Consider the following 12,781-nt stretch of genomic DNA (forward strand, 5'->3'; position numbering starts at 1 on the left):
AATGAAAAGACTAGTATAGTACAATGGAAGTATGTATTGAGTATGTTTATCAGCACATGGAAGATTTCAAAGTGGTGCAAAGACTGGCAACTTGTTTTAAACATGCAACACTGTAGAACTGTGCACTTTGCACAATATTTAAATGTACAACAGGAAAGTGTCAAAGTTTGAATTGGTCAAATTGTACAAATAAACCGGATATAACAATTTGTAGGGATGTGAAATGGAACATACAAGCTCAAACATGGATAATACTTCGCCTCATTTGTAGAGTATTGGGAAAATGGAAGGAGTCTGCAAGGGAGATTGTATACAACCCATTCTAGAATACTGCTAAAGTGTGTGGGACCTTTACCAAATATGGCTAACAGGTGATACTGAATATATACAGAGAAGGGAAGTGTAAATTTAAGTATGTGTTTAACATACAGGAGAGTGTCATGGAACTAATAGAAAAATGGGACCTGAGACAGATTCTTGAAGACACACAAATTATAGCACTAAAGTCTAGTTTCAAGAACCAGTATGAGGTAAGGAATGTCTTGCAACCCACCTGTTATTGAAACTAAATTTCTTGGGTTTCATGTTCAAGGAAATCTTTAAATTCAAAACTAGCAGACTGAACTATGTAGTAAGAATTTTTTTAGAGCAACACTAGTGATGAAACAGTTTAGGCCATATAAGTTTCTCATGTACACTCAGTACTGAGATATAGTATCATTATTCGGAGAAATGTACACCAGACCAAAACAGTTTTCAGGAAACATACAGTAGTTATGGCTAATGAAACAAGCAAGTGCCAGAAAGCCATGCAAACCTTGCTTTAATGATCTACAAATCTTACCCCTTCCTTGCATTCATGTACTTGAAGTAGTTACACGTGTCAAAAAAAGTACACTGAGGGGGAAAAACAGTGTTACTCAAAACTTGTCCTGAATCCAATATCAAATTGGCCCAGTACTTGGTAAACTAAATTTTGTTCACTAAATGACAATCTTCTTTGTTTCCTTTTGCCTTTATCATGTACCTACAAGGGGTTGGCATGGTTGTTTTCTAATTTAGCATTCTTAATGTTAAGGAGTGGTCAGCCGAATCTCCTTCTATCACCATCCCTTTGCACCGCTCCAAAGTGGAATGGAATCTGTGTACCTCAACTGGCTGTGTGTAATGTTATTCATGCAAAATTTTGAAACTTTTCTAGATCTCTGTGAATCATATAACTGGAGTGGAACATGGGTACCAGCCTGCTAGTCACCTAGTCAGATGTGAGGAAACCACCTAAACATCACATCCAGGCTGATCAGCACACTGGCTTTAGTCAGTTATCCACCAGGGTATTTGATCCAGGGCCAGCACCCCTCCCCGAATCCTGGAAGTGGTGTCCTAACATCTGTGGCTATCTGGAGTGGCATTTACTAAATGACAATGTGAACTGTATCAAATTCTTTCCTGAAAACGAGAAAAACTGTGTCGATAAAGGTGCCTTTGTCTATGATGCCCTAGATATTATTGACAAAGAGAGTGATGCGAGTTTAGCAAGATTTCTGCAGGATCTATGTTGATTTTTTTGTAGAGAAGGTTTTAGTTCTCAAAAAACAACATAATTATGCAGCAGGTTTATAATTACTTTCATCTGTACTATGACGATTCTTGAAAATAGGAATGACCTGCGTGATGTCCTCTCCCCCCCCCCCCCCCCCCCTCCCGCCCACCCTTCCAGTCTCTAGGTGTCATTCATTGTCCAGAGAACTACAGTGAACTGGTGCTAGATGGGAACCCATCTCACAGGTATCTTATCTGGTCCAGAAGCCTTTCCATTATTAAGCAGCTGTAGCTGCTTTTCTATTCCATCCTAATTTGTATAAATATTTGCATTTACAACATTTGTGCAGTGGTTGGAAGGAGGAAGCTGTTGTGAACAGATGAAACTAAAATCCTCCAGTCATAACTGTGGGTCTCTGATTGCTCAGTAGGGTGGCACAGAAAACTACTGTAGAACACGTGAAATAATAGTTCACTTGACTATATAAATGAATAAAAGATTACTGGATAATTTCAATCTGTCATTAACTAGTAGTGCATCACTTGATGCACTAATTAACAAACTGTTTTCCTACTGTATGAAAAGCATCATTTACAAAGTACATTGCATCAGAAACTGTAACAGTCACTATCCTGCTCGGTGATGTTCACTGCTATAGCCGAGGTCTCGGATTGGGCAAGGTCTGGTATGCTCGACACTATCTTGACCTCAACATGAGGGTACTGCAGAGCTTATAGAGGAGACGTGGTCTTCTGTAGTACCTCCCATATGCCATTACTGGTTGCAGCAAGCCCTCACTTATGCCTGTGGTATTGTTTCATGTTGCCAACTTTGGTGTAGCAACATGATCTCTGTATGATAACACAGAAACATATTATGATCTTCCACCATGAAACAATTCCAGAAGCCTGAATACAGTTTTCTGGGCTTCTGTTTCCATCCCAGCATAGTCACTAAGAGACTGAATATATTTCAATCTGCTTACTGACTTTACAGAATTCTAAAACTTGTTATAGTTTTTTTTTGTCAGATTGGTTGGCCAGATTAGTTTGAAATTCATTGACCACTTCTCTCATTGCTCTCCTTATGCTCATTTTCAGTTCATTCAGCTTTTGCTAGTTAGCTAGGCTTTGATGTTGCTTAAATCTGTGAAGAAACTCTCTTTGCTTTTGTAGCAACTTCCTGACCTAGCTATTAAACCACAATGGGTCTTTCCCATCTTTTAAAACCTTGATTGGCACTTGCTTGTCTAAGGGGTATAGAACAGTGCTTTTGAATTTTATCCAATTATTCTGCACAGCTTTGTTGTCAGCACATAGTATTTGATGTTGGCTACTTGGAGACTCTGCAGTTTGTCTCCCCTCATCCTCACGACTGGGGGTGTGGACACCTCCTTATTCTGGCATCTGAATCACCTGCCCTTGCTTTATAACCTCCTCCAACCCATCCATCTTCCTCCCCAAGAAAGGAACTAATAATTCCAAACATTAGGACAGTTTCTTGTACATTGATGTGTCTATTGGCAGTATTAAGAATTTTGAAGGATATGAGCTAAGAAGTGAAGCAGAAAAATGAAATAGCTTTATAGGAAACTAAAATGGCAATGAGAGCTTTTACTAGTGAATGTTTTTATTATGGCCTAGAGGCCCTTACTTTTTGCATATGCCTTATTTTTACTGCACAATGTCATCTGTTGCTAAAAATAGTCAGCTGCCACCCATTTCATATCAAATGGTCCCTTCCCTACAGCTTAGGTCTTTGTGGCAAACGAATCTGTTCCAGTCCTGAATCCCTGAACCATTACACCAATAACCTGGAAACAGCTTTCGCATCCCGCAACTACCCTCCCGACCTGGTACAGAAGCAAATAGCTAGAGCCACTTCCTCATCCCCTCAAACACAGATCCTCCCACCGAATAACCCCAAAAGCGCCCCACTTGTGACAGGATACTTTCCAGGACTGGATATTCTCTCTTCCTGTTACCCACCAGGCCTCAACCTCTGCTAATTTCAAGTTGCCGCCGCTTGTACCTCACCTGTCATTCAACAACTTCTTTGCCTCTGTACTTGCACCTCGACTGACATCTCTGCCCAACCTCTTTGCATTTACATATGTCTGCCTGTGTCTGTATAAGTGCAGATGGATGTGTGCGCGTGTGTGTGCGCGCGTGTGTGTGCGCGTGTGTGTGCGCGTGTGTGTGCGCATGGGCGTGCGCGTGTATACCTGTCCTTTTTCCCCCCTAAGGTAAGTCTTTCCGGCCCTGGGATTGGAATGACTCCTTACCATCTCCCTTAAAACCCACATCCTTTAGTCTTTCCCTCTCCTTCCCTCTTTCCTGATGAAGCAACCTTGAGTTGCGAAAGCTTGAAATTTGTGTATGTGTTTGTGTTTTTTATTGTCTCTATCAACATACCAACACTCTCTCGTTTGGTAAGTTACAGCATCTTTGTTTTTTTATATATATTTTTCCCATGTGGAATGTTTCCCTCTATTATATTCATATCATTAATTATTTTAATTCATATCTGAGCAGGTAAAATAATGTTGTTCTGTATTTATTGTTTCAGCTTATATTGGATAATCTAGCAATAGCAGACATTCCTCGTTTCAGCCACAGAGGTCTGCTTCTTGACACATCCCGTCATTTCATTCCATTGAACTACATAAAGAAGACTTTGGATGCAATGGCCTATAATAAAATGAATGTTTTTCATTGGCATATTGTTGATGATCAGAGCTTTCCTTACCAGAGTGCTGCTTTTCCCCTTCTAAGGTTAGTAACCTGCTGTGTGCTGTTTATATTTGTTTACTAAGGTGGCTCTGAGTGTAAAACTGTGTGAAAGTGTACTTTGTAAAAATGAATTAAAAAAAAAAAAAAACTGGTCAGGTGTGAGTAGGCATCACACACTGAGGGTTTTTACAAACTTAATTGTGTACATAGAAAGTTAATGCATTCTGGGATTGAGCATTTGACCATTTTTGCCTGTTATCAATGATGTTACTGGCAAGATATTGGTCCTGGGGATTCCAAGATTTTCAAGACACTTTTAATTTCAACAATATAGATGTGACAAAATCATACAGGAGGCAGGCAACCATTATTGTAATAATCAGTAGTTCTCCATTCAGGCTGTCTGGGTCACAATGGCAAAAGTTAAACATCAGGCAAAGAATGACTTTGTTGCTCATACGACACTTTTCAGAATTTATTCATCATCTAATATCCAGCAGCAATTATTGCACATACTGTGTTTCAAATTGCATGTGAAACAAACATTTGCAGGCAGACACAGACAGGCAGATGGACAACAAAGTGACCCTGTGAGAGTTCCATGTTTGTTGGCTGAGGTAGAGAACCCTAATGGTGATTATTCTGTGTTCCATAGCAACAGAGTGAGGAGAGGTACAGAGGTAGAAACTGTAAGTATTCGTTTCACAAAAAATGTGCCAAAATGAACTTAAAACATGTTACTGATGGTGAAAAGAAGGTTTTAAAGATTGTCAGAGCAAGGATGCTTCAAAGCTATATTTAAGCGTGGGAAATGAAATACACTGCTCTCCAAGGCAGGCATAAAATTCTTGAAAACTGTACTATTCCAGTAATGCACAAAGATCAATGTTTAATGATGCCAGGTGGAAACAATAACCAATGTGGAAGCGGACATGCAGGAGAAATTGAATGCATCACAAACAGTGGAAAATTAAACATTAAATCCTCTGCATCTAAATATGACGATCGTTGTGTCTGCTTTGCAAAACATGTGTAATGACACAGTGAAGATTTAGAAAAAATAACAAAAGCTGCACATGCTGAAAAATGCAGTCAAAAAAAACTTCATAGATAGGTATGTTCTCAATTTCCCAGACTGGTGGCAATTTCTATTACGGACAACATGTACTACTGATGGTGAAATATGATGTGGCGGTGGATATTCATAAAGAATGCACTGATTTTCCAAATAATGGCTCTGCTGTGTTATTGTAGTAGGGGCAGATGACGTGTACTGGAAGTAAGCCAGTGCCTTTATTAAGAAGCTGCTTGTTACACTGCAGTTACTACGGTTTACTAATGTAACACCTATCATTAATAATTGCAGCCATCATGTCAAAGTTGCTACTTCAATTAAACTTTATCATATAGTCAGAATTTTTCTCATCTGCATGGTAAAGCATAATACTTACTAATTAACCAATGGGATATGATCTGTCAAACTGGTCATGTGTTGATAGAGAAATTAGATTCTGATTAGTTAAACTCAAGAACTTCCGTAAGAAAGTTTACAAAAATTATGCTACTAAACACTGAGAAATGATGAGCATTTCACTGTGCATCTACATCTACATCTACATCCATACTCTGCAAGCCACCTGATGGTGTGTGGCGGAGGGTACCTTGAGTACCACTATCGGTTCTCCCTTCTATTCTAGTCTCATATTGTTCGTGGAAAAAAAGATTGTCGGTACACCTCTGTGTGGACTCTAATCTCTCTGATTTTATCCTCATGGTCTCTTCGCAAGATATACGTAGGAGGGAGCAATATACTGCTTGACTCCTTGGTGAAGGTATGTTATCGAAACTTCAACAAAAGCCTGTACCGAGCTACTGAGAGTCTCTCCTGCAAAGTCTTCCACTGCAGTTTATCTATCATCTCCGTAACTCTTTCACAATCACTAAATGATCCTGTAACGAAGCGCGCTGCTCTCCGTTGGATCTTCTCTCTCTCTTCTATCAACCCTGTCTGGTACAGATCCCACGCTGGTGGGCAGTATTCAAGCAGTGGGCGAACAAGTGTACTGTGACCTACTTCCTTTGTTTTCAGATTGCATTTCCTTAGGATTCTTCCAATGAATCTGTCTGGCATCTGCTTTACCGACGATCAACTTTATATGATCATTCCATTTTAAATCACTCCTAATGCCTACTCCCAGATAATTTATGAAATTAACTGCTTCCAGTTGCTGGCCTGCTACATTGTAGCTAAATGATAAGGGATCTTTCTTTCTATGTATTCGCAGCACATTACACTTGTCTACATTGAGATTCAATTGCCATTCCATGCACTATGTGTCAATTCGCTGCAGATCCTCCTGCATTTCAGTGAAATTTTCCATTGTTACAACCTCTCGATATACTACAGCATCATCTGCAAAAAGCCTCAGTGAATTTACAATGTTATCCACAAGGTCAGTTATGTATATTGTGAATAGCAACGGTCCTATGCCACTCCCCTGCGACACACGTGAAATCACTCTTACTTCGGAAGACTTCTCTCCATTGAGAATGACATGCTGCATTCTGTCATCTAGGAACTCTTCAATCCAATCACACAATTGGTCTGATAGTCCATATGCTCTTACTTTGTTCATTAAATGACTGTGGGGAACTGTGTCGAATGCCTTACGGGAGTCAAGAAACACGGCATCTACCTGGGCACCCATGTCTATGGCCATCTGAGTCTCGTGGACCAATAGCATGAGCTGGGTTTCGTCTTTTTTGAAACCCATGCTGATTCCCACAGAGTAGATTTCTAGTCTCCAGAAAAGTCATTATACTCAAACATAATACGTGTTCCAAAATTCTGCAACTGATCGACGTCAGAGATATAGGTCTATAGTTCTGCACATCTGTTCGACATCCCTTCTTGAAAATGGGGATGACCTGTGCTCTTTTCCAATCCTTTGGAATGCTACGCTCTTCTAGAGACCTACGGTACACCACTGCAAGAAGGGGCCCACCACTGCAAGAAGGGGGGCAAGTTCCTTCGCGTACTATGTGTGAAATCGAACTGGTATCCCATCAGATCCAGCGGCCTTTCCTGTTTTGAGCGATTTTAATTGTTTCTCTATCCCTCTGTTGTCTATTTCGATATCTACCTTTTTGTCATCTGTGAGACAATCTAGAGAAGGAACTACAGTGCAGTCTTCCTCTGTGAAACAGCTTTGGAAAAAGACATTTAGTATTTTGGCATTTAGTCTGTCATCCTCTGTTTCAGTACCTGTTTGGTCATAGTGTGTCTGGACATTTTGTTTTGATCCACCTACTGCTTTGACATAAGTGCATCTGAATAAATTTGGCATGAAGATGTAGATAAAGCAACAAATAATTATGAAAGCAAACCAGTGATTGTCATAAATGCACCTGCCAGAAAAACTGGTGAGAAGGATCAACTCAGCCAGATCTTGTCCAATGGCAACAATCTGCAAGAAGTGGCTTATCCAGAGTGAAAGTTCATCCTAGTAACAATATAATCTGTTGTGGTCTTAAAAGTTTTGGACAACCTAAGACCGAGTGAGGTGGTGCTGTGGTTAGCACACTGGACTCGCATTCGGGAGGACGACGGTTCAATTACGCATCCGGCCTTGATTTAGGTTTTCCATGATTTACCTCAATTGCTTCAGGGAAATGCCAGGATAGTTCCTTTGAAAGGGCATGGCCGAATTCCTTCCCCATCCTGCCAGAAACCGATGACCTCGCAGTTTGGTCTATCCCCCCCCCCCCCCCCCTTCCTCCAACTCCAACCCAAAGCTTACAGTATTTCACCACCAGAATATCCAAGATCTGTTCTATAAGTTGTCCCAGTTTGTAGTGAATATAGAAGAATTGGAAGGTATAAATAGTGTTCACATTCTCTGCCTGATAGAACATAACATCACTACTGGTGTTGAGTCTCTCTATTCCCAGGTATGTTTTAGGTCTATATTATTGCAAGAAACATATGAGAGGAGGAGGTTAAAAAACTCCAATCTATTATTTATTGCAATATATGTCAAAAAATTCTGTATGGAGCTTCATTTTTGAGTGTATGATGTTAAATTTTCAGAGACAGTTTCGAAATTGGCAGTCATAGCTGTACACAGCACATCCTCTGGGATGTATTTGCTAAGAAATTAGAATCTATCTTACCCTCTCTCATAAGAAAGAGTTAAAACATATTATGCTTATACACACCTTAAACTTTGTTCCCTTAGTAGGTTTTTCTAGCAAAACTGCAGTTTCTTACAGCACGTTGACAACATATTTGTCAATCAGAGTAAGGTTAACAATATTTTTGTTGAAAGTGTTATAAGTGGTCTGTCTGACCATGATGGATAAAAGCTTACCTTTAACAGCTTCAATATCCTCCAATTTGATACTAGGCCTCTGTGGAAAACTGCAATAAGCTATACAGGCTGGCAGATCATGCCTCAGGGTAACTAACTGGAGACCTGTCTATTGTGCAAGTGATACTAATTCAAAATACAGTTTATTCAAGACTGAGGTAGCAACAGTTTTTGGACATTTATTTCCTGAAAGGACATATGGAATCTATCCTACAAAGAATGTTAAGGAACGGCGGGTTACTTAGAGCTTAAGAGTATCCCACGAAGCAAAGAGACAACTGTACAAAGCATCAAAATGTTCTGTGAATCCTTCACAGCTAAGTCATTATAAATTCTGCTATAAAATTGTAGGCAAAGTCGTCAAAAAATGCAAGATTACGTGCTTCAGGCCTGAAATTGCGAACCCAAGTAATAAAATCAAAGTGATCTGGAATGTAATGGCAAAGAGAAAGTGGAAGTGATGAAAAACGTTGTTTTAAATGTTGACAATTCAGCCATAACTGACAGCAGAGAAGCAGCTGAAATTTTTAACAGCACTTTTTAGCTTCCACTGTATAAGCAGGTTGAAATGCTTCTGCTGACAAAGTTGCAGATGTATTGACATGTAACTACCCGGAACCACAACAAAATTAAAAAAAAAAAAATCATACTCACTGAAAAGTAAAACCTCTATAAACCTAGGTCATATTTCACGTAAACTGTTGAAGGTTTGCTGTTATGAAACATGAAAACTTTTGGTTCACATGTGCAATACCTTCCTTAAATAAGATGTAACTCCAAAAAGAATGAAGTGTGCTGCTGTTACACCTCTTTACAAAACTGGGGATGCTAAAAGTGCTTTGACTTACCACTCCATCTTGCTCTTCACAACATTTTCTGAAGTTCCTGAAAAATTTATGTATAACAGGATACAGGTACATCTCAGATGTCTGAACATCTTACCTTAAGTACACTTGCTATTTAGCATGAAGTTATTAACTTTGTTGAATTTTTTTCAACCCCAAAATACAAATTTATTTCTATGTTTTTTCTAAACTGTTGTTTAAGAATCAATAAAAGAAACGTTTCTATTTATGAAAAACACTCCTTGTTAAAAAGGAAAACATGATCTTACCAACAATTAAGGTGTTTCTTAAATACAGTTTTTCAAATTAAAAAACAAAGAAAATCTACTCGAACGATGTTCAGAAACTTATTTTGAGAGCAAATAATGATCAATTAAATAAACAATAAAGAAAAGCAATAAACAATGACTTTCAGTTTAGAAAATGACAGTAGGTACATGAATAAATCAACCTAGCACTCATTTTCAATCATCAGTCAAGAAATACCTTTTTGTCAATGGAAAGCATTCTGCACATGTATTTTTGATATTCAGAACATGTTTTGTAGTTTTTGTTTCTTTAAAGCATGGACATATTTGGCAATGTAACACCTTTGACTTTTTTGGCTCATTTGGTTCCACCTGAATTTGCACAATATATTTGTTGACCTTGCTATCATTTTCAAAATTTTTGCAAAAAACTTAATCCATTGCAGTCTGTAAGTCCATAGAAAAATTTTTGAAATTCATTTTTCTCTCTTTGATATTTTCTTCAGTCACTACCAAGCTGGGTTATTTTATAAAATACCAATCCACAATCTTGAAAACAGTCAATTTTTGGCAATATAATGTAATTGGAGAAAGAAAAGAATCTAATCACCAAGTGGTGGCAGAACACAAACATAAAAGAAGGTTATAATTAGGCAAGCTTTTGGAGCCAGTGGTTCCTTCAGGCAGAAGGGTAGAAGGGGAAGGAAAAGGAGTGAAGAAAAAGGACTGGAGAGCTCTAGGAAAATGGGTAGATTTTGGAAAAGTCACCCAGAACCATGGGTCAGGGGAGATTTAGCGGACAGGATGCCACTGCTTGGTGAGATAAATTTTTTATCTATCTGGCTACATTATACAATCGACCATCTTGCTACTCTCATTTATAATGTTTTTTTCTTAAAAATATCCAGATTGTCTTATCATTTCTTGGTTTTCTTCACAAACCATCACTTCTTTTACCTCTTCGTCATCCTCTGTTTCACTTTGTTCATGATCAGATATTTCTGTTTCATTTTCACTAAACTCCACTGCATCTTGAAGAGAGTCTGGTGTACCCAATCAGTGAGCAGTCTTCACCAGCTAACAACAACTCAAAAACTTGATCATCCTTCACATATTGTTCCATTCTTTCTAAAAGATTAAAAAAAAACTTGTACTAACAAATAAGAAAAGTAACGTTTATAACTTCATAGTTCTTTGATCCCAACTGGATTTATCTATGGAAATAATGGTCACTGATTACCATGCACCTGCAAAATGTAAAAGAAAACCTGGTACTAAGATTACATAGAAACAGGGTGGCAGTGTTGAGATGGAATTGTGAACAAAAGACACACATAGGGTAATAAATAATCCCATGAATGTAGTTAAAAGTTGACAGTAGATAGTTTGGTTTTCAAAAAACAGGTTCTACAGGTCATGCAATCTTATTATTTTCCGGTGTTGTTAGAGCCCTAGAAAGTAAGAAGTTGCCATTTGGTGTCTTGTATGGTGTCTAAAGCTTTTGTTTGTGTGAACTATAAGATACTTTTAGAGAAGGTATATCATTATGAACTTACAGAATTGGCTTACATTGTACCTTAAAGACAGAAGGCATGAGATAGTTATATATGGCTCAAACAGCATATCACAAGATGCAGTGACTGCTGAGAGGGGTACAGTGCAGCCTGCAATGTTTGTTATTTGTGCTCCTGCCGTTCCTGATATATGTAAACAATGTCTCTCTGTCAGTCAGTAAATTTTTTAAGTTCACAATGTTTTCTGATGATGCAAGCATCTCAGCTGTTAAATTAATCTCCTGTCAATCATGTCCTCAAGAAAGGTGTGGCCTGGTTCACAACTGTCTCTCTGTCCATAAATTTAAGGAAGAATAATTTCATTCACTACCTCATGAAGCGCAAGAGCCCAGAAGTAGTAGTTGTTGCACATAATGACCAGATTATAAAAAGTGCGTACTCTTCAAATTTTCTCGTTTACAGGGCTGAACTGGAAACATAATGCTATCAGGACATTAAAGTGGTTATCAGGAGCAATTTTTGCTTTAAGGTTGTTTTCCTGTCTTTTTTTACTTTGATATGCTACAGTTGCATACTATGATTATTTTCAATCCATGATATCATATGGTATAAAGTTTTGTGGCAACATATTAGCATGAAACACTCCTCACACCACAACAAAGAACAGTTATGGTCATATGTGGAGCACACTTCTGAACTCCAAGCTAATCTTTTCAAACAACTTGGGATGATGCATTTTGTCATTCATAACTCGGATCCATACAAAACAAATTGCTTGTATCATGGCCATAACTTTGGAAGAAAAGGTGATCACCATCCTGATCTGAAGCATTTGGTACTCATACACTCATTTTATAGTGAACCAAATACATGGAAAGCCGCAGGGTGACAGGTCTGGGCTGTATGGCTGATACTCAAGCTGCTCCCACTTGAATATGGTGAGTACACTGTGTGTGACTGGAAACTTGTTCATGTGTGTTATTGTGGAGCAGAATCCATGAGCAGCATAGGCTATTTACTCTTGGACATGCATAGACTATAGAGTACCTCACAGTACATGTCACTGTTAATGGTTTTTCCTTGCTCGAGGAATTCATTGAGAATCGGGCACTGGATGTCAGAAAATACGTTGAGCTTCATCTTGCCTGTTGAAGGCATAGCTTTGAATTTTGTAGGGGAGGTAATGATGCATGTTTCCATTGTGTGCTGTCCCACTTTGCATCTGGCTCAAAGTAATGGCACCAGCTCTCATCACTGGTGATGTTCTGGTGAGTTTGGCAGTGATTACCATGTTTGCCTGGCCGGGTCTCATGTCATCATTCAAACATGCCCAGCCTTTACAAAAATACACATTCCAGTTTCTCACTGACTTGTAATAAACAGTCTCCACCATATAAGGCAACCATCTGGCAACGAATATTGGCTGAGTTAAGTCCTTCTACAGTCAGAGATCTACATCTACATACATACTCCGCAATCCACCATACGGTGCGTGGCAGAGGGTACCTCGTACCACAACTAGCATCTTC

At 38.8% G+C, this 12,781-nt stretch overlaps 1 protein-coding gene across 1 annotated transcript in view; it reads left to right on the forward strand.

Moving 5' to 3' along the window:
• The window catches only part of LOC124615589 (beta-hexosaminidase subunit beta-like), a 120,885-nt gene that overhangs the window by 86,685 nt on the left and 21,419 nt on the right, over positions 1-12,781 (forward strand). The window contains exon 4 of the mRNA XM_047143575.1: positions 4,112-4,317. Coding sequence (XP_046999531.1) covers positions 4,112-4,317 — 206 coding nt within the window. The remainder of the gene's footprint in view (positions 1-4,111; positions 4,318-12,781) is intronic.

The sequence above is a fragment of the Schistocerca americana genome, chromosome 5 (genome assembly GCF_021461395.2).
Source record: "Schistocerca americana isolate TAMUIC-IGC-003095 chromosome 5, iqSchAmer2.1, whole genome shotgun sequence".
NCBI lineage: Eukaryota > Metazoa > Arthropoda > Insecta > Orthoptera > Acrididae > Schistocerca > Schistocerca americana.